Source organism: Bacillus rossius, chromosome 12, assembly GCF_032445375.1.
Source record: "Bacillus rossius redtenbacheri isolate Brsri chromosome 12, Brsri_v3, whole genome shotgun sequence".
In the NCBI taxonomy this organism is placed as follows: domain Eukaryota; kingdom Metazoa; phylum Arthropoda; class Insecta; order Phasmatodea; family Bacillidae; genus Bacillus; species Bacillus rossius.
In genome coordinates, this window is record NC_086339.1 from 32,419,106 (window position 1) to 32,440,207 (window position 21,102).

General features: G+C 36.1%; 2 protein-coding genes across 7 annotated transcripts in view; one reads left to right on the forward strand and one right to left on the reverse strand.

The window, feature by feature from the left end:
- Positions 1–12,570, reverse strand: part of LOC134537805 (retinoic acid receptor RXR) — a 122,159-nt gene extending 109,589 nt beyond the window's left edge. Inside the window, exon 1 of one of the 2 annotated variants that reach the window (XM_063378631.1) lies at positions 12,279–12,570. In XM_063378631.1, coding sequence (XP_063234701.1) covers positions 12,279–12,297 — 19 coding nt within the window. In that variant the 5' untranslated portion in view covers positions 12,298–12,570. The remainder of the gene's footprint in view (positions 1–12,278) is intronic. The other variant, XM_063378632.1, reaches the window with a different exon arrangement.
- A 23-nt stretch (positions 12,571–12,593) lies between these two features.
- Positions 12,594–17,281, forward strand: LOC134537807 (beta-1,3-galactosyltransferase brn). 5 transcript variants are annotated; one of them, XM_063378638.1, is made up of 2 exons: positions 12,594–12,781; positions 15,303–17,281. In XM_063378638.1, the coding sequence occupies exon 2, from the start codon at positions 15,317–15,319 to the stop codon at positions 16,496–16,498; it is 1,182 nt and encodes a 393-aa protein (XP_063234708.1). In that variant the 5' UTR covers positions 12,594–12,781; positions 15,303–15,316; the 3' UTR covers positions 16,499–17,281. The 5 variants fall into 5 exon arrangements, with proteins under 5 accessions (XP_063234708.1, XP_063234709.1, XP_063234706.1 ...); XM_063378639.1 differs by having other exon boundaries at positions 12,689–12,785; XM_063378636.1 differs by having other exon boundaries at positions 12,690–12,921.
- Positions 17,282–21,102: the final 3,821 nt, after the last annotated feature.

A 21,102-nucleotide genomic window follows, 5' to 3' on the forward strand; every position in this document is an offset into this window, starting at 1 on the left:
TGTAATTCGCGTCCAGAAATGTAGTTGAAAACACAATTTGCGTATATTTGTCACGCTCGGCATTATTTTAAAGAATATTCTACGTTATAATTTGTGTCCGAGTTTCGCATCATAAGTGTATTTGTATCATGAGAACACGTGTGTTTGCTAGTTAACGAGGTTAGATGAGATGTTGCACATCATTTGCGAGTACTGAAAGACTCGCTCACTTGTTTTTTTTTTTTAACAGTTTAGTGTTGATAATTAGGCTTCTCTAAGGCAGGGATTTCCAAAGGCTATGAAATAGTGTCCATCGATAGTATTATTTAAGTTGTAGTCATTCCCAAAAATAAATTCTATACCAAACGCCAAAGACTTCTCATGGGACAGTATTTGCAGCAAACATTCACTATTGGCTGGCTGGCAGCCTGGCGGGAAACGACGATAGTCGCCCCCTAACAACCAGTTATGCCCAAAACTCCCAATGCGGACAAAAATGTCCAAGTGCCCGCCCTTACTTAGTAGATATTTTTTACTCTTCCAACTCTTCTTCCTGAGCCATCCTTTTATTACCGTAGCCAACCCGCATGTAATTAATGCATGAAATTATTCATCCCGCATGTCAGAGCCCAGGGTTTTCCCTGTGTCTATGCAGGGTTTACTTGGACTCAACTTATATAGTTTTAGTCTAGTATAGTCAGTGAGGGGAGTTAGTCATGGCGCCAATCGCTGCCATGGCTGGCCAATCCCCCTCCTAGCACACGATGCATGCTACCCCTCCTGCATGGCTAATACCCTGCATGGTTAGAGCGTATAGGCTTCGGCCTGAGACGCACTTTGTCTCCCTCCCTAACCCGGAACCTTCCCAAAACACTTAGTTTTAATTTAGGTTAGGAAAAAAAATCATTCACTATTACATTCAGACATAAAAAAAGCGTGAACCAAGATGGCTTCTTTTGGTTCCCATCTCTCCCTTAAGGTGGAGTCTCACACGCCATGTTGATTATTTTCATTCTCTCGTCCTTAAAATAGTAGTTAAGAGCTATTTCTGTTAATTTAACTCTCTACCTCTCTTGCAGTTGTTGTTCTGTCACAATTTTTTTTAACTAGTGTTAAATAACGGGTGTTAAAAGTCACGTGTTTGTAATTGTTACTACTCGTGCGACATATTAAGTATCCGTTGAAAATATTTGTGACAGAACATCAAATGTAAGACAGACATAGGGTTGCATTTACAGAAATAGCCCTAACTAATAGTAATGACGAGGAAATGAAAAAAAAAAAAAAAAAAATCAAGATGGCTTGCGTTACTCCACCTTAACGCCGCCAAGAATTTATCTCGGAACTGTCTTGGTGGCAGTTAGTGACGTGACCTTTCAGCCGCTGACAACCACTCCTTTCCATAAAGGTTTTCTCTCCACTTGCAAATTACTTCTAGTGGAAGTATTCTTAGCATTGTTATAAAATCCGTCCTGTTATAATGGAGCTGTATTTCAAATGCATAACCTTTGAATATATAGAAGTCGCCAGCCCAGGTTAAAACTTCTAATACGGTTTTGAGGTAGTTGGTTAATTCACCGCCGCAATCGCCACCATCTCTAGGGCATCGACTTGTGGTGGTCCCTAGCGGACAAGTCTCGAACTCTTCAAACACCCCTTCCCCCTCCCGTTGAACGACGTTGAGCTGCAGTGAATGATGGAAGAGGGGAGCGGGGAATGACAGCAGGCGACAGCGCTGCGCTCTAACGTGTAAATAACAACTAAGACGATACAGGGCGTTACGGCAGCGCACTGCAGCGGTGAAGTTCCCAAGCTGCTCATCATGCGCTTCTGAAAAACGTAGAGTAAATCCTATCCACTCGCGACTTCTATACAGTATATATATTCAAAGGCATAACTAAACATCGTTACAAATTTTCAGCAACAAAAAAAAACATATTGCCTGTAAACTTTAAAACATTCCAGTGTTATTTATTTTACGTAAAACGAAATGTTTGTGAAACAAGTATGGGCAGAAGAGCAATATAAACACTTGACAAAATAATTTGGTCCTGTACTGTTCACTATAGAACAATAAAAAATAAGTGGAATCATATATATATATATATATATATATATATTTTTTTTTTTGAAGAGAGTAGAAGTTATTTTATAACTATGGTTGCTTTGCTAGGAAAATCAAAAAGTGAAAAATTCACAATACAAAGTCTAAGTATTACACAGCCGCAGTAGGGTGGGTACCCATGCCAGCTGACGAAGCTTTCAAAAAACAATCGAACACGTATTTGGTCATGAATCATCGTAGCCTCTCATCGCGTCATTGAAAACAGAAGCGCCTGCAGCTTATGCACACCACAGGCCTCTGGAGTCCAGCAAGTAACCTGCCGCTCGGCTTTGTTGCAATTGGCGTAGCTTTCTGGAAGCTACTAGAAGAAACTTTTTTTTTATTATCGAAATGGGCTTCTCTAAGGCGTGGCAGCAACGCCTAGTGTGTGTAAAAGCGTACATTTTATTAATCATCTTTATTTGTAACCATCGACAAAAACTTACTAATTACGGGTTCGGAACCAAATTGTTCACATCTGAACTTATTTCATTGATATGTTTTAAAAACAATGAATTTCAAGATGCATCATTTGCCCTAACAGCGCTTACCCTAAAGCCGTTCATCCTATAAAATTTAAGTTAACGACTTTAGGGCAAACAATGTTAGGACAAACACGTTGCCTCTGCCTGCACACTGGACTCCGCGCACCAACGTCTTTGGCTATTTCGGTTAGTTAGCACTTACAGCGCCACAGTATGTGGAGAAGAACTGTTTACTCAGTTTTAGGGAAAACTACTTCAGGACAAATCACCGCAGGAAAAACGGTCTTTGAATAAATTATTTGCTAAGTTAAGTTAATTTGAGCTCACTTTTTTTTGTTCGTATTAACAGGAAGTCATTTGTTCTATCATCATCTATCCTGATGGTTGTGATCCTAAGTCATTTATTTGCCTTGGTCGTTTATCATTATTGTAGCACATACTACAGAATTTCCCAAACGTGCATTAAATTTCATTATGTGGTATCAGATTGTAAATGCCTGCTGATTCTCTACAAGGCTAGAAAAAAAAACAATAGTTTGTAATATTAAACACACTTGTGACCATTTTCTTACACGAGTGTATTCTAATTAAATCGAACCTAAGTCTTCAAGATTCTTTCCCACCCCTACCAATTTTTTTTTCTTTTTTAAGTTGTACACCCTTTCGACAGACTTAGGGCTGCATATGGTATAGGAAATGTCAAATACAAAAAACACATTAATAAGTCCCAATGATAAAGCATTAGCTGTTTTCGAATTTGCCTGCCAAGTACCTCTTCAGCTCAATATGACCCCTTACAATAGGCACTGACGTAAATCCACAAAGCAATTTCAAAGCATACTGTAGGATCCCCGCCCTAAAAATCCCTTCTTCAACCAAGGTCGCAAAAAACGCCGCATGCCTGGTCATAAATGTGATTTTTCCACAGTCGGTTGTTTGCAGATAAGGACAAGCTTCAAGGTCACGGTTGTGAATCATGGTCGCCAGGTCGTGCTTGGGCGAAGCTGAGCGAGAGAGATCGCAGACGGAGATATAACCGTGACAAGAGGATGAATCGGAGGTATTGTTCTTGGGGGAAAAAAAGGAGGAGGAAGGGGGGGGGGGGGGGTTTTGCCGACGTGACCACGTGGTCATACGGTGTTGCCAGCTCTGGCCCATTGAGAAAGCAGGCGCGTGCCTAGGGGTTTCAACTGTCAACAGCGCCGTCAGACGAGCTCACCAGAGTTTCAACACTGGGAGCCTGTGACGGCCAGACTCTTCATTTGACATCGTATAGAGCAGTAATCGTTTTTTAAGAGATACAATCAGACAATACGATGCTGATGACGTAACATTTTTTTTTTTTTTTTAGCAATAATTATACAACAATGGTCAATTAAAACTGGTAGTAAAAAAGTAGTCAGGGTCATCATGTATATGCATTTATGTCCTTTTCGTCAACGTATCTCATGTCACTTTCAAGAATGACGTGCACCTAAGCGTCCCATCACACAAGCCCCGTCACTCTGGCGTGTTTTTCTCGGTCGTGACGGGATCTCTCTCTCTCTCTCTCTCTTTTTTTTTTTTTTTTTTTTTCATTTTATGCCCAAACATACTTAAATAATTCATTTGATGGAATATAACTATGGAAAATTATAATTACACTAGCGGACCCAACATACGTTGTTCTGTTCAAACTTTTTAAATTAAAAAATTTACAGGACATTTCCCTGAATATAATCGCAGCACCATCTGCCGGGTCAAACTGAAATAAAAATAAAATATTTTTGAATATTCGATAACGCGATCACAGCGCTTCCTACTGGATCCAATGTGAAACATCCAACGTTCCACAACATTTATTAAATTAATTAATTAAAAATATTATTTATTGGATTGAATTGTGAATCTAAACCATTCTTGAATCCACCTGAACACACACTTTAAAGTGGACCCGACAGACGTTTCCTGTTCAAACGTTGTAAATCCCAAAATTATATTTTTTTAAATAAACTATAAATATAAAATATAAAACTTCAATTTTAAATATACTTTAAACTATAATTACTATAAGTAATTTTTATTTTATAAATGTTATAATTTATTTTACAAGCTTTTAATTTTATTTTCAAAGAGGCGTTCAATACGTCATAAGTTGCATAGAATAAAATGAGAACTGACAATTTAAATTTGTAGGTTAAGTTGATTGTTATCGAATGCACGTCTATACATATTTAAAAGTAATGAAAAATCATGTAAAATACTCACTTCAATACTGCACCTTACATATTTTGCACAATGTATATTTTTTATTACACTTTAAGACGTAGAATAAAATGAGAACTGGCAATTTAAATTTGTAGGTTAAGTTGATTAGTATTGAATGCACGTGTATGCGTCATTAAAATTACGAAAAAATCATGTAAAATATTCTCTTCAATACTGCACCTCACAAATTTGCACAATGTATATTTTTAATTACACTTTAAAATGTTATTTCAATAAATAATAATATAATATTCTCAATTAGCAATTCTATTTTAATGTAATAACAACAATTCATAGAATCTATCCAAAGATTAACAACACATAAATAAATACACAAAACACACACACACACACACACACACACACACATATATATATATATATATATATATATATATATATACTGTGAACCTAAACCATCCAAAGATCAACAACAAATTATAAATAAATATTAATTAATTAAACATTTTCCAGTGGACTGAATTGTGAATCTAAACCATCCTCGAATCCCCGTGAACTCACACACAAAATTTCATCAAAATCGGTCCAGCCGTCTAGGAGGAGTTCAGTGACATACACACGCACACAAGAAATATATATATATAAAGATTTTAACTTCCCAATCAATCTAATTAGATTAATTTTCTTATAAAGCTTAACAAGCTAGCAATAAAATCAATTAAACAGCAATCTTCATTTAAAAATTACATAGAGTTGAATATTATAATTTGGTCGAAACAGGATTGTGTTTGACATAAATTCCTCCATAATTATATATCAACAAACGACCACAGAAAAAAAAAAGCTATTTAAAGTCATGTAAAGTATAAACTTAATATGGGAATATGAACTGCGCTCGCACCAAAATATACTATTTTTAATACGTGGATATCATGCTATCAGTTTTCGTTGGCTGTCCTGTAAAGAACTAAACACTAACCACCAAGTTGTAAATGCAGACCTGCCTCTGCTTCGCGCCTAGAGAGATAGGTAGGTTGACACAAGTCCTTGTCCGTCTCCCCCGCTCCCTACCTCGAGGGGGGTGGGCGATCTTCCAGGAGGAGCTGGCAACGTAGCAGCCTGCCTTCTACATCCCGCGTGACATATCCCCCCGCCCCCCCCCCAACCAAGGAACAAACCATGTGCAGGCACCTCGCGGTCTCAATGTTTCCACTACAAAAAAGCGTGCTGTCTTTGTTTTCAAAGATAAAGTATCAGCGACGCTGACTTTTTTTTTTTTTTTAAAGAATTAAACTCAGTCTAGAGTGTAGTGTTGCTATTAAAGTGATTAAATGAATAGACTGAAATCACCAACTTTAAGTTAAAAATTACATTTTTTAAAAAAAACATAGCACTACTCAGATCTTTTAAAAATCAACAACATGGTTTTTGTTTGATGCCGTCATCAGAAAAATTACGGAAATCGCACAAAAATATATTTTGCACTTAAATGCCTATTCCGCGGCCAGACTGAATTTGGTTGAAGCCCCACCAGGCATTAGGCAGTGCTGCTTGAAAAAAAAATTGCAATAACATGTGGAATATGATTAAATGAAAATGACCCTATGAAATGGCGAGGGAAGCTAGTAATATTTACTGTGTAAAATTTTGCCATAGGAATGAAATTAGAATGTACACATTCATAATGTTGCATAGTTTTTATTTTATTATTTTTATTTTTACATTAAAGATAATGCTTTTAGAATTTAAAGAATTTTTTTGATCCTTACACCTTGTAGAAACAGTATAAACATTCCTTTATATTTCAATTACAACAAAACCTGCTGAAAAAAAGTAAAACGAAAGATTGCATTTGTCACTTGGAAATCTAGAAAAGTATGGAATGATATAAAATTAGTAGCTCCCAGTCTAATGACAATGAACAGGGACAGAGCAAGTGAAAGAGATACAATTTAAAATCTACCATCAATAATAATTTATGGATGCAAAACTAACACTTTTGTCATATGAATGTAAAATTGATATAATCAGCACCCATAAATTTATTACACATGCAATATATATAAACAGAAGTTTTGCAATGTACTCCAGTAAGCAAACACAGAGATACAAGGTCAAATGATCAATATGGACTGTTTTCGTGAAGCAATCAGAAAAATTGCCGGATTTGCGGCGAAACAATTCATGGCTTTGGCACCACGATAATGCACCTGCTCATACTTCATTGCTTGTTCGTACATTTTTGGTCAAAAAAAATACTGTAATGATGCCTCAGCTTCCATATTTGCCAGACATGGCCACGTGTAACTTTGTTCTGTTCCCAAAAATAAAGAGAATCTTAAAGGGCCAATATCTTACAAGCATAGATGAGATTAAAAGCACAATGCTAAAAGAGCTAAATGCTATCCTAAAGACGGAGTTCTAGAAGTGTTACGGAGATGGAAAGAAGCGCTGGCATAAGTGTATATCTAATGGGGACTGTTTTAAAGTGTCTCCATTAATGTATACAAATAAATAAACATCTTTTAAAAAAATTAAAATTTCTATTTTTTTTTTGTATTTCTGTATAAGTAACGCTTTGCACTGCATCAACAACCATATTTAATGTAAAGAATCTATAGCTTACTATTCATGACCATCAGCTGCTTAATGCGTGACCAGCCTTTTTTTTTTCCAGGGATGGGCTAATTAAAAATTCATTTCACGAGTAAACAATCATCAAAATTATGTATGTTTGGGAGCAATTACATCCAAATAGATAGATAAAAATGAGCAACGTAACTGTAACAATATGAAGCCTAGAGCTAGCCTCAGCTATGGGCTACTTATCCTTATACTTTCCCAGAAGTATTTTACTAAATGTCATACTTGTGTATGAGGCTATCACTGTACAGTCAATACTTTAATAATCTGTCATTCTTAATTTCCTTACATTCTGCAATATGGAACCGATCGAGGTTCTCGTGTTCAGATATTTCAGGTGATTTTTTTTTTTTTTTTTTCCCATGGAGCAGCTTATATAACAAACTGCTTTGCATACAATCCAATTGTATCAGTTTTTCTTCTGACTTCCAATTAAAAATATACTGATGTTCCACAATCCAGCAAATCAATATTCCAGCACTGCACTACCTCAAACGTTCCATTACTGTAACATTATTAAGCTATGTCGTGAAAATCTACAAATGTGAGGCCACATTATTAATTTATTAAATTTAAGGAACAATGGTGGCAGCTGACATTAAAGTGCACCCAGCTTTATTTTTTCCTGGGGAGAACACTGAAATTTAATTATACTTACAATCTTCCTGTTTAATATGTTAAATGAATGAAAAAATACTATACAAGTCAAATGAGAACCTTTGATACTTTTTGGGAACTTTCAAACTTGACAGAAAGTTATCAACATTATAATGAAGTCCAAAGCAAGACAACGCTATAACAGTTTTCCTTTTGTTGACTGTGTTTATTTATTTTATTTTAATTACACACGGTACAATTAAGGTATACAACTTCACTTACATCATACCATAAGGCATACACCATCCAACCAAAGAGTGTGCAAAAGAAAATTTTTGTTGTTTCATCCTCAGGAAAGATTGACATTTGTAAATTACTTAAAAGAAGTATGAATATTATTACGGCTAATAAGAGGAACATTATCAGTATGGCAATAAAGACAGTGAACAGACTTCCAAAAAATATTTTAGTTTTTTTACACAGCAAAACACAGATTCATAAATGTTTTGAAAAATCTCCAAATCACAACCAAATCTGAAATTAAGGATTTTGAGGAAACATAGCTTCTTTAGTGATGACTAATAAATAATTAATGAAATAACGAGTGAATTTAACACCCTCAAAGTCCACGCACATTGCGTGGATTGTTTCATGATACAATGTTCAGTTTGCTTCAGTATTTTATTACAACCACTTCTCTTAAGTATCAAAGTTTTATTTTTCAGGGGGAAGGGGGGCAGCTGCCCCCTTCGATACATTCCTTCTAAACGTCTGCGCCCGGCTCTTCGCCTGCTTTCTGCGAAACGTTTGAACGCCACTGTGCTGCAAACACTCATTCTCTCAGCCAGTGGAGTCACCCTGAAGCTAGCACAATTCAAATTTGCACGCTACTGTTCGAATCTGTAACTTTTTAGGGTTGTGTTTTCAGACATACATTCTCCTAAAAAATTTTTTTGTTTTGGTATTCCCCGCACCCATTAAATTTATGGCCCACAATTTATGAACACCATGTACAAACAACAAATTTCTGAAAAATTTTATAAACTGGTTGGTTTTTGGTACCCTACTTTTATTTTAACACTTTGAACGGAACTAATTACACAATATAGACCTGCACCATCTGCGAGAAGCCATGAGAACTTAACTATGAAAGAGGCTCTCCCTTCCGTTTTGAGCTGAATATACTCTAGCAAAGCATAAATTTCTGATGAGTAAACTTCACGATATCTATCATATTTTAAAATGTACAATCTTTCAAAACTTTGTCAATGGAACATGAGAAATATGTTAATGTTCTACAGTATATATTCTTGTGTAGTAGGTATTAAACAGTACTGCCATTTCATGGTGGTCAGCAAAACACAATTTTCTACCTTTTTAAAACCCAATAAAATGTTGGTGGTCATAAAGTCATATTAAAGAAACTACAAATGTGATGGCTTCTTTCTTGTGAGTGAATTCAACAGTTCATTTTAACTGCCCATCAAACTATCGAAAAATCAATCATTTATTATAGTAATCACTGGCATAAAGTGAAATGTCTTTAACTTTATTTTTTTATACCTATCAGTTTATTGTCAAAATTTAGACGATTAGAGTCAGAAATATAAAACAATTCAATTCAGGAAATCTAAGGAGTGTGTCATGGTGTCTGGTAATGAGTCATCCAGTGTTTGCATGGAAATATTTTGGAAAATCATGCAAATTCAGCTTCATGATTTTAACTACAGGTTTCCCAAACTTTAAACCAAATTTTTACTACTACACTGTCTCTGAGAAACCATATTACTAAACATATCTCTCAGAAGTGATAAATAAATCTATAATAATTTACAAGCAAAAAAATTCCATCAAATAGTACAATCCCCACCCCCCTCAAATCTTTTCATGATATAAGTAGGTATATTTATTTATCAAAGTTTATTAGTGTGTTATCTCAGCTCCATTAGCATAATTGGGCCTTGTGATTTCTGCCATATAGTGAATAAAGAGGTGGAACATAACCTCCAAGTTATGCAGTAAAATATCTACATGTCCAACACAGAATGGCTTATTTTACAAAGTATAAAGAAAGTTACAAGGGTACAGATTTTATTTAATTAATTTTATTTGTTTCGTTTCATTTTTGTATAGTGATAGATAATCATGGTCAATCTATTCTTTGTTTTTTCTTATTCAAAGAAATACTATGAAATTTGTGTCAATTTAGAGCGGGAAAAGTATTGCTAAATTTTGTTAGCAAGTTATGAAATATATTTTTTTTTTATTCGGCTGTTTGGAATGCTAGAAAAATCACTTAAAAAAGAAATATTGAATGACTTGGATGGAATACGACAAATTTAAGTCTCTGTGTAAATTGGGTACCTATAATATTTTAATGTTGTAAATAAGCAGCATAGTAATTCAAGAAAAATTTATTGTTCCTAAGAAGATTATACTGTTCAAAGAACATTCGTATTACAAAATAACTGATGCTAAAATTGGTGTGAAATGAGTTTACTGGATCTTCAAGATGCTATGCACCTTCTTACACCAAAACATCGGTATATTAAAAACCTTTAACTCTAACTTTTCTAAAAGACATCAGGTTCGTATGAAACCAATCCTACATCAACTGGAACTTCTAGAATTCAGTTTGCGCAAAGAGAACACAGTTTACGTCCTAATAACTCTATGAACTGATATCCAGCGGAGATTCTGCCCTGATTCTTCAAACGATGGTATTTGTAAGTTGATGATGAATGATCGTTGATGTCAACTACTGCAAAATTAGGGTAGTAGTTCCATTGTACATGTATGTAGTATTTGTAATGTGTTAGTTGTAGAACTATGACTACCAATTTGGATTTGTGTTTACCTTCCAAATCAGCCCTATATTAGCAACTTCAACAAGACATTTCCCTGATTCTGACTATTTTAATGCATTAATATGATAAACTGGCTAACCAGAAGTTACTATGAGAGATTCTTGTGTTTATTTTTCCTGTGTTATTTAGTTTTATGTTTTGAATCTATATCTTACTGATATTCAAGATTTTTATCAATAAGTTAATACAAGAAATTCAAATTGGTCAGTAACTAGATTCAAACTATAATATAAGTTTTATTAACTTTTTACAAATGTGTTTATGGCAAAAAAATTTAATGCACAATTATATTTAACTTGAGTAAAATATTGTGACATCAACCTGTCTTTACATGACTTTAGTCTGAGATTCAAATAGGATATTGATACCTAGAGATCTTAAAATGCAAACATAATAGAACTGGATTTGTTTTGAAATTTATATTTTTATATGTGGTAATATTTGGCTGTTTATAGTCATTTTGGATGAGGACAATTATATAATATTAACTTCAATAAGTGTGAAGACAATACCACAAAGTGTTCAGCAATTAATCAATGGTAAATCAACATAAACACAGAATTTTACTTCAATGAAATAACATTAATAATGTTTTACAAATTTAAAGGTTAGTGCCATTGGAATACCAACAGTAACACACCTATTTGTCAATGAATACATCAGCTGATTCTATTAACAGTGCATAATTGCTAAACATATGTTTACCATCCCTGAATGCAGAATTGTGTATTGTGGATCTATTAAATTTGCAACTAAAAATATTTTTGACACATCTGACACTTCTGTTACATAATTTGTTGAGGGAAAAGTATTGGAAGTGAGACGTGCCACAAGAACTTACTGAAGAAGCTTCAGGAAATGGGAGAGTGAAAAAAGAAAGGGAAGAGAAAGGGGGAGAACATCCTTGCCACTGGGCAAAAGTCCAATTGCAGGTGTGATAGTCAAATTTTAAAAAAGTGCTGTAAAATAACAATTTGTAACTTAGTCACAAAAATATGTTGTGTGTTGGCCAAGCATACTGAACTAAATAACCTATTTTGTTAAATGTATGTCATTACGTATCTCTTCAACTAATTTTATTTTTGTCTTTCAAAAATAATAATCCATGTGGCAACCTTCAATGAAAATGTTATGCTTTCATGTATACCAAATTTATAACTTAATGAACAACAGTAGTACATTTAAGCTTAGTGTTTTATAACAGCTAAGAAACTTCAATGACAGGTTTCGGGTTTCTACGTGAAAAATGACAGCCACTGATCGAAGTTTTACGAGAAGATCGGAAATGCGGTCACTGAACTAAAGCCTGTCTTTCGACCCTGACACTGCCATTGCTCCCGATACATCTAAATATTCCTTACAAACAAATAAAACTACATAAGAACTAAACCTTACCTCTTTCACTTCCTTCCATACTCTAAAAGACAGTCTATAACCACTTAACCACCTGAATTTTCACCAATTTTCACAGATAAACAATAATGTAAATATTTCAACCCACTTTCATTTCAACGCAGACAGATTTTAACTAGTCATACTAACATCTTTAATTATACTATAAAATCTGATTCAGAGGTAAAATACATAACAATAATATTAAGTATGTTATTTAAAGGATCATTTTATAATTTTCATTAGATATGTTCACTTCCTTGAGGGCTCTAGTAATAAACACCGATCACATTTGACTATAATAATTACCCTAAAATTTCCCCCGTTTTACGTCAACGTTGAATATTTCTAACTAAATCTAATCCATGAATAAAACGTTATGTTTTATTTATAAGTACAATAAAAAAAGTAATTCTAGTTATATGTAATGTGTCTCTTTTACTACACAAGTTAGCTTTCTTGATGTCATATAAAAAAAAGTAAACAACTTGGAGCGGGTTGGATCTGCAAGTATTTTGAATATATTGAAATGTGTTTACGTTTGTGTGGCAATGTATTGTCATATGAAGAATTATCACTTATATAAACATCGTTGTGCTCTTGCCAGGCGTTCGTATTCTATTACCGTTTGGACTTTATAAAACATGTAATTTCATTTCAAGTGAATTGAGATTTTTGTGATCGTGGTAGCAAGGAACGATTCGGTTGCTGTGAATTAAGAGCCTGACATTTTTACGTCATCACTGTCATTAGAGATGATGAGGGGTGTTGGGATGAACATTGACGGAGAGAATTGGTGCGGAAACGGGAGGACCCCGAGAAAACCCTAAGGTTCACGGCAACTTTCAACTTGCTTAATATTCAAGGCGTGAGTCCGCTGGAAACCGAATGCGGATCGCCTTGGTAGGGGTTGTGATATCTATCTGCAGTTACAATGAGCAGTACTGCTGTCTGATATTTTTTTTTTAATTTATATTCTTTTTTTTAATTTTTTATTCTTTTGATCCTGCATGAGCATAAGCTTGGGTATATGAAACAAGTCAGTATATAGAATACATGTTGATTGGGAATGTATTCTGATCATTGTTTTGCCACTAGCTGGACTCAACAATGATCTGTCACAACTTCGAAACCTTATCAAGCTTTAATGTTTGACATACAAGACGGATAAAATCGAAACCTAAAAAAATGTTCGGCATTCTGTTTATTTTAAAAGTTTTTTTTTATTTTATTTATTTATTTGTTTATTTGTTTAGCTGCTTCCATATTACGTTTTTAACGTGCATTTGAACACATTTAATATTTAAAACGAAAATTGACCAATATACACTGGTGTAATTGATGAATTACAGTATCTGGAAATATAATAAAAAAAAGAGTGAAATTTTTTTTGTATTGTCTATTAATTTCTCGGTGTAGGTACATGATTGTCAAACTAATAAACATTTACAAGATAAATTTTTTACAAGTCACTTCTAGTCAGTTATGACGGACATGTGGATCATTGTCAATCGCACGTCAGTTATGATGGTCAGAGGGATGATGGACGGATGCAAAGTATTATCGAGAATACAACTTTAGTTTGCATTGTGCAGTAACTCTTTCCAGTATACAATTTCTTTTTTTCACTTAGCGCTGTCCTAGTTTCAGCAAAGATCTTAAAAAATATTCAATACAATTTTTTTCCCTTAATTGTGGAACATCAATTACCACATCAGGTGATAATTCAGCAATTATGAAGCAGAGGGGCATAACAAATAAAGAAAATTAAAATCAGTATTACTAAATAATTAGAAAACTGTCAAGAACTAAAAAACAAAAAAAAAATTCTGCAATTTTGCACATAAGACAGTTTTTTTTTAATTAGGCAGGTCCTTAATGTCCAAACAGCTTAGGAATTTTTTTATAGTTAAAATATCTTGTGGTTGTGGATGCCATTGCAAAAAAAAAAAAAAGAAACTTCTAAACTCATCACACTTTACTAAATAAAAAGTAATTTCTAGTTTGAGAAGTGACAGTGGCCAAGTTTTTTTTTTTTGAAAAAATTGATTCATGGAAAAGTTAAACATGTTATTACTCATATGAACCCAAATAGGCTCCTATGGCTTTATTATCATTTTATGGTTGTTTAACGTGTATCAAATCACTGTGGACTTGCTTCGCTTGACAAAAAAAATTAAGTATGTGGGTGCAAATGTGTGTGGATGTGCATATGTGTGTGCATAGTAAGGATAATTAATAATAAAAGCCGATAATATGAATATTATCTACATCACATACTTTTATAGTCGTTTCAAAGCTAGGCACATTCAATTAATTGTATCTTGATTATTAACATTACAGCATAGTTTACACAACCTTTTTTCTTGAGCTTCTGAGTGAACATAAAAGGTGAAAAAGAAAAGTGAACACAAATTTCAATTTTTGCTGGTACTGAAAAAAGATTGTGGACCATACAGTACCTACAAGTTTATATACTAGGCAGGAGATATACTTTTGTACTAAACTTTAATTACCTATAACACATTGAAAATAACATTTTAGCATTTTTTGATTCAACCCAACATTATTACAGAAAATCCTAGAAAAATTCAAAATGTGTTATTATTATTACCTATTATTATTATTATTATTATTACATTTGCTTGTACAAGTAAAATAGCAAAATATAGAACTATTTCAATTTCATAATAGTACTAGCTAGTATAAGTCAGTAGTATAGAAGTCATGACATTTGCTAGCTAGCATACTCTGCAAACATTCACTTAACAGAAATCAAGATGTACAATAAGGGTGCACATTATTGTACTGGAAAGAGGTTATTGTGCACATGGCTTAATACTGTATAATGTTCTTAATTATTAATTAATGATTAAAAAATAAAAAAAAAGCTCTTGAAATGATGTTTCAGCAAATAGAAGTTTATCTCTAGCCTTTTAGAAAATGTTTAAACTGAGTTCATTTGTGTTAGTTTTATTTGATCTAATGGACGGAATTTGTTAAATTATGTATCATGTTCTGTTCCAGATTCCTCATTCACCATGATTTACTTGAGGAGGACTATTACTCTTGGAATGCGTTCCTTAAAAAAGATTAAAATAAAATATATGGTAGCATCACTTGTGACATTGGTCCTGCTGGAATATTTTGGAGCATTCACCCACATATTTGAACGTAATTTTTACGTGGAATTTGACTATCCATTGGAAGGGGATATTACACCATACATAGAACAGTTGAAGAACAAAGAAAAACCTGATATCCAGCCATTGAATGTGTATAATTACACTTTTATTTCCAAGTGCGATAGAAAATGTTCAGAGGGTGAGAGCTCTCAGTTGCGTCTAGTGTACATTGTTAAGTCTGCAATGTTAAATTTTCAGAGGCGAATGGCGATAAGAAATTCCTGGGGGTTTGAGAAAAGATTTTCTGATGTTCCTATCAGAACAGTGTTTGTTCTTGGTGTTTCCTCTCCAGGGACTGGTGATTTACAACAGTCTATCGAAAACGAAAGCAGAAATTATGGTGACATTGTTCAAGCAGACTTTTTGGATACGTATTTTAACAATACCATCAAAACAATGATAGGGTTTCAATGGGTAATGAATTTTTGTATGAACTCCAAGTTCTACATGTTTGTCGATGATGACTTTTATGTTTCGACAAAGAATGTGCTACGATTTTTACGTAATCCAACTGAGTATCCTCAGTACTTGGAAATGCCTGTAATAGCGCTACAGCAGTTTAAAAAATCTCAAGAAAGAACTGATTTACAGTTGAAAGAACAATCATTAAAGCTCAACAGAAGAATTCATCAGATTGATTTCGAACTGCCCGATGACGTCAAGTTATTCTCAGGGTTTGTTTTTGTGTCGGCCCCGCATCGTCATCGCAGTAGCAAATGGTTTGTGACGCTGTCTGAGTATCCTTTTCACATGTGGCCGCCTTACGTGACTGCCGGTGCGTACGTTCTGTCCCATGCTGCACTGGTGGATATGCACTACGGTAGTTTATACACGAAACATTTCAGGTTTGACGACATTTACCTGGGATTAGTAGCCCTGAAGGCAGGCATAGAACCGTATCACTGTCCAGAGTTCTATTTTTACAAGAAAGATTACAGTGTTCATGCTTATCGTTATGTTATTGCCTCGCATGGCTACGGGGAGCCATCTGAACTGGCCGCTGTGTGGAATGAGCAGAAGAGTATTGGGAATGCGTGATGTATGACATTGTACATAACATGTGTTTGATCTGTTATAACCGGAGCCTTTCACTACTACCAACAGTATCGTTGCCCTTCAGAAGCATTGCAGAGGAACTTAGGTTTCAGGACATAAAGACGTCCCGATTAAAAAGTAATAACTTACAGTACATAGCGTCAGGGCCGTCGAGAAGTGTGTGTGTGTGTGTGGGGAGGGAACAAAATGCCCGGGGTCCGAGCATGAAGGGGCGCCCAGTTGATTTCCGAAATACTTTTTCATGCTTGTGTTTACTCTGATAGACAAAAATTACAATTCTATTGCTAATAAATTTAATTGGAAACCTTACAAGTGATTAATGTTTTCAGATTGTGTTTAAATATTTGGCCACTGTAGTGTTTAGTCTTTAGATTTTTTTTTGTGGTTTTTGAAAAGTAACAAGGAGGAGGCACGTCAAAATTACTTCCCCCCAGGCCCATAATTTCTCTCGGTGGCCCTGCATAGCATAAAAGAAAACTTGAGGAATGTGTAGTTTAGAGGCTAGGTACTACGGAAATGTGCAACATTTCCAACATGCTTCTTGTTTTAAACCGAGTCGAAATTTTTACCCATACATGTAGGCTAAGTACTGTGATACCTGATGAGCACTTGTATTCTCTATTATAAGACTGATATTAGCCACTGCCAATACTTGCAACATAAAATTGCCCCACACAAGCCAGAATAAATTTTGTTTTAAACTTAGGCTTACTTTTTTAAAATGTAAATTAATGATCAGGGAAATAATAAAAAATTTTTAGAGTATTTTTTTTTGTTTTATATGTTTATTTAAACCCAAGCATTTTTCTATTTATAAGTTTCTTAATTAATGTTAGGGTTGAACTTCAGCTAGATTTAGGTACTTTGGTTCCATTCATGATAATTTCATAAGGAATTGAAAAAAAAATGTTTGTTTGTTTAGTTAAATAACTTATTGGCATCCCTCTAGTAAGAGAATATATATGTGCGGAGGAGCCTGGTAGCCAGGTTTAGGTACAATACACCTTCCCCATCCCCCTTCCCATCACATCCCCCACCACGCACACACCTTACACCCTTTTCACCTTCCTAGCTGCCGAAGAACACCATGCAAGGTCACCCCAAACGAAGCGCAGAACGGGGCAGCCCACGTCCACACACTTGGTACAGTCATCTTCAGAAGTTTGGACCCGGACTGCCCCGGGCGGAGGGCGAGGGGCGCAGGGTGTGATAGACAATCCCAAACCAAGATTATTTTTAAAAAAAATTTTTATGGTATATTTATGTTAACTTAAATACTTTAATTCACGTTTAAATTTTTTTTTTTTTCATTAAAGTTGTTTGAAACTATTAAATACTAGTATTTTGAGACCCTATATCTCTTACTTTTTAGGCTTCTTTACACTAGGCGACTCAAATTGTGCTAGTGCTGATGCGTGCACATAAGGAAAAAGACGCAAGAATTGTATCGAGCGACTACAAACGTGCCACTCTGCCACATTCCCAATCGCTAGTATAAAAGTGGATTTTGAGGAACCAAGTCCGTTGCTTCAGCAAAAACAAGAATTATTGGTTTTATACGATTCTTTGTTGAGCAATAACATGAAGATTTCCAACCAACACCATTTTTTGATTATTACACTCTTAGTATTCCTTTACAGGCATGTCCCAGATTGGGATTTCCTCCTGCACTTCTAAGATAACCCTTTCAGTGGCTCCGCCATCACTCCAAAAATCAGCTGTATGGCAGGAAGTGGCATGATTAAAATCGCGCCGGTGTGTACGTGACCCCGGTCACTGCTGGTGTGAATAGTTCTGTTTGGTTTCATGTTACCACGGTGTGTCACGTTCTTATTGACGCGTTCGCAGTGGCCCAGTCGTGTTTTACAACTGAATCCTTTCTTTGTACGATAGCCCTTCCCGAAAAGTCTGCCTGGAGCCGTTCTTGGCTCCAAGCCCAAGGCAAATGAAGGCTGCTAGAAAAGTTGCAGTCCTACCCAATAGGCTGCTGCTTTCATTTAATGAAGCTGTAAGAGAATTTCATCAGTAAGGTGAGAATTTTTACACAGCAATTAAAAGAAAATCTGCAGGTATAATCAAAACCAAGTAAACCAGTGTACCTAATTATATGTAGGAAAATCAACTTTTTTCCCCCTTGCTTTTAAGTTTGCAATGTTTAGTTTCTTGAAACTTCAGAAATACTTGTAGCTAAGGTACTAAAAACATCATTACCTAAGTGACTGTTTTGTATTTTAAAATTTGTTGACTTAATTTTTTGTTTTCACATGCTAGAAAAAATCATAAAAATTCCATCATGTTTTGTTAAACAAAGATCTTAACAAGGAATTAGTGTTAAATTTTATTGCAGGTAACCAAAACATGTTTTGCTATGAAGATGGGAAAGGGTATGAGCTTTGAATATATATACTGTATAGAAGTCGCGAGTGGATAGGATTTACTCTACGTTTTTCAAGAGCGTAAAATGAGCAGCTTGGGAACTTCACCGCTGCAGTGCGCTGCCGTAACGCCCTGTATCGTCTTAGTTGTTGTGTACACGTTAGACTGCAGCACTGTCGCCCGCTGTCATTCCCCGCACCCCCCACCCATCATTCACTGCAGCTCGAGGTCGTTCAACGGGAGGGGGAAGGGGTGTTTGAAGAGTTCGGCACTTGTCCGCTAGGAACCACCACAAGTCGATGCCCTAGAGATGGTGGCGATTGCGGCGGTGAATTAACCAACTACCTCAAAACCGTATTAGAAATTTTAACCTGGGCTGGCGACTTCTATACAGTATATATATTCAAAGGTATGAGTTCGGAGGCTTTTTATCATTTTAACTTACATTATTAACAAGGCAAATATTGCACACACCAACTCCCTCATTTTATAACTCCATTGTAGAAACTACTTTGTACAGTAGTGTCTCATTTATCTATCACTTATCTGAAATTACACATTATCCAATGTCCCACTGCACTTGTTATTAAAGCATACTTTCTCTAACTGCAAGTTAAGTTTTTCAATTAATTTTTTCTGTTGTTTAGTTGTATAACATGATATTTAGGTTTATAATGTGTAAAATTATATATCAAACTTTTCAATGCCCATCCATCGAAAATTACAAGTTTAAGTAAGTAGTTATAAATGGAAAACTGAATGTGAATATTATAGTGTGTTTTTTCACCTTAAATTATTCCAATGTAAGTGGAATTTTTTTTCTTTTCCTAGCCTAAGTTAATCTAAGTGTGTAAGGGGAGAGGGGGGTCCAGGTTACCATGCGGGGTATTAACCATCCAGAACAAGGGCGTGTGCATCATGTGTTTATTGGGGTTTATTGGCCAGCCATGGTTGCGATTGGCGCCATGACTGGAGCCCCTTTGATTGCCTAGCCTATTAGCCAGGGGCGGGCGACTTCATTCGTCAACCCAGCCCAGCTGCCCAGGCAACCACCTGTAAAAAAGAAATGGGATGCTGTAAATATTCCCTTCCCCTAGCGCCGGAGCCGTGGCTAGGCCAGCGAGCCAGCCTCGGTTCTAGCAATATTTACAGCAGCAGAAGGCGACAGAGCAAGCTCCGCAAGCGGGTAAACCCACTGATTCTCCGGCAGCTAAGGCATGGCGCGATGGCCGAGAGCACAAGTGCTCTCGACGGTGGGCAGACGAGCCAGTAAACTAGCTCGAACTGTGGGCGCACGGGGTGCCAGGCAGCCTGGCATTGCACCATCGTCATCTTCCTTCTTCAAGTGGACAGCAGTGTACCTTTCAATTCAGGGTGGGGGAGGGTTCCAAACCTCGCTGCTCAAAATCCTCGAGACGGTTGAAGGCCGCGCCGCTCGAGGCTATTAGTGCCAGTCTACAGTATCCCCAGCCGAAGGTCCCTGAAGTCTTCCTTCCGAGTTCCAATGCTGTTCAGTTCCGTTGCGCACGCAGCGTTCCGCAGCTCTGCAAGTTCCAGCCCACAGTTCATCTACACTTCGCATCCAGGGCACTTCGAGCTCCCCTGCAGTGCCTTTGCCGACAGAACTGCTTCCTGCTGCATGCCTATCAGCATCGAGGCTACCTTTCACCCCAATAGCCGTAATAACGACTCCACCAGGCTGGCCAGTGGCCCGCGGATTGCTATTGGTTATTCACAGTCACTCCAACTCTCGGGCTGGGATCCCGTATCCGCCACCCGCGGGATGCGGTCGGTAGCAGATGGCGCTGCTAGGCCGCCCCCGGCAGCCACAAATTCCCCGCGCACTGCCAGCCTTCGGTTACCCAATAGGTCGCAGAGAACTCCTGGCCAACAGTCCGCAGGAGAGATGCGCACTCCCCGAGACGACCGTCAACATAGGTGGAAATCTGCCTATCAGATAGAGAGATTAAACTTGGCACTTTTGAACTCCCATTTATTGAAACTAAAGAGATTTACGGAGCTATATAATTAAAACCATATTACGTACAACGTAAAAGAAAACATGAACTTAAAGAATGCCTAGCTTAGTGTAAGAAGGAATATCAGATTCGTGGTCATATTAGATTTGTTTGACTCGAGGTCTCTCGTGCTCCTCGAGAGTTGAAAGAGTTGGGAGCAAGTTGACCTGAGGGCAAAAAGAGTCGGTAACT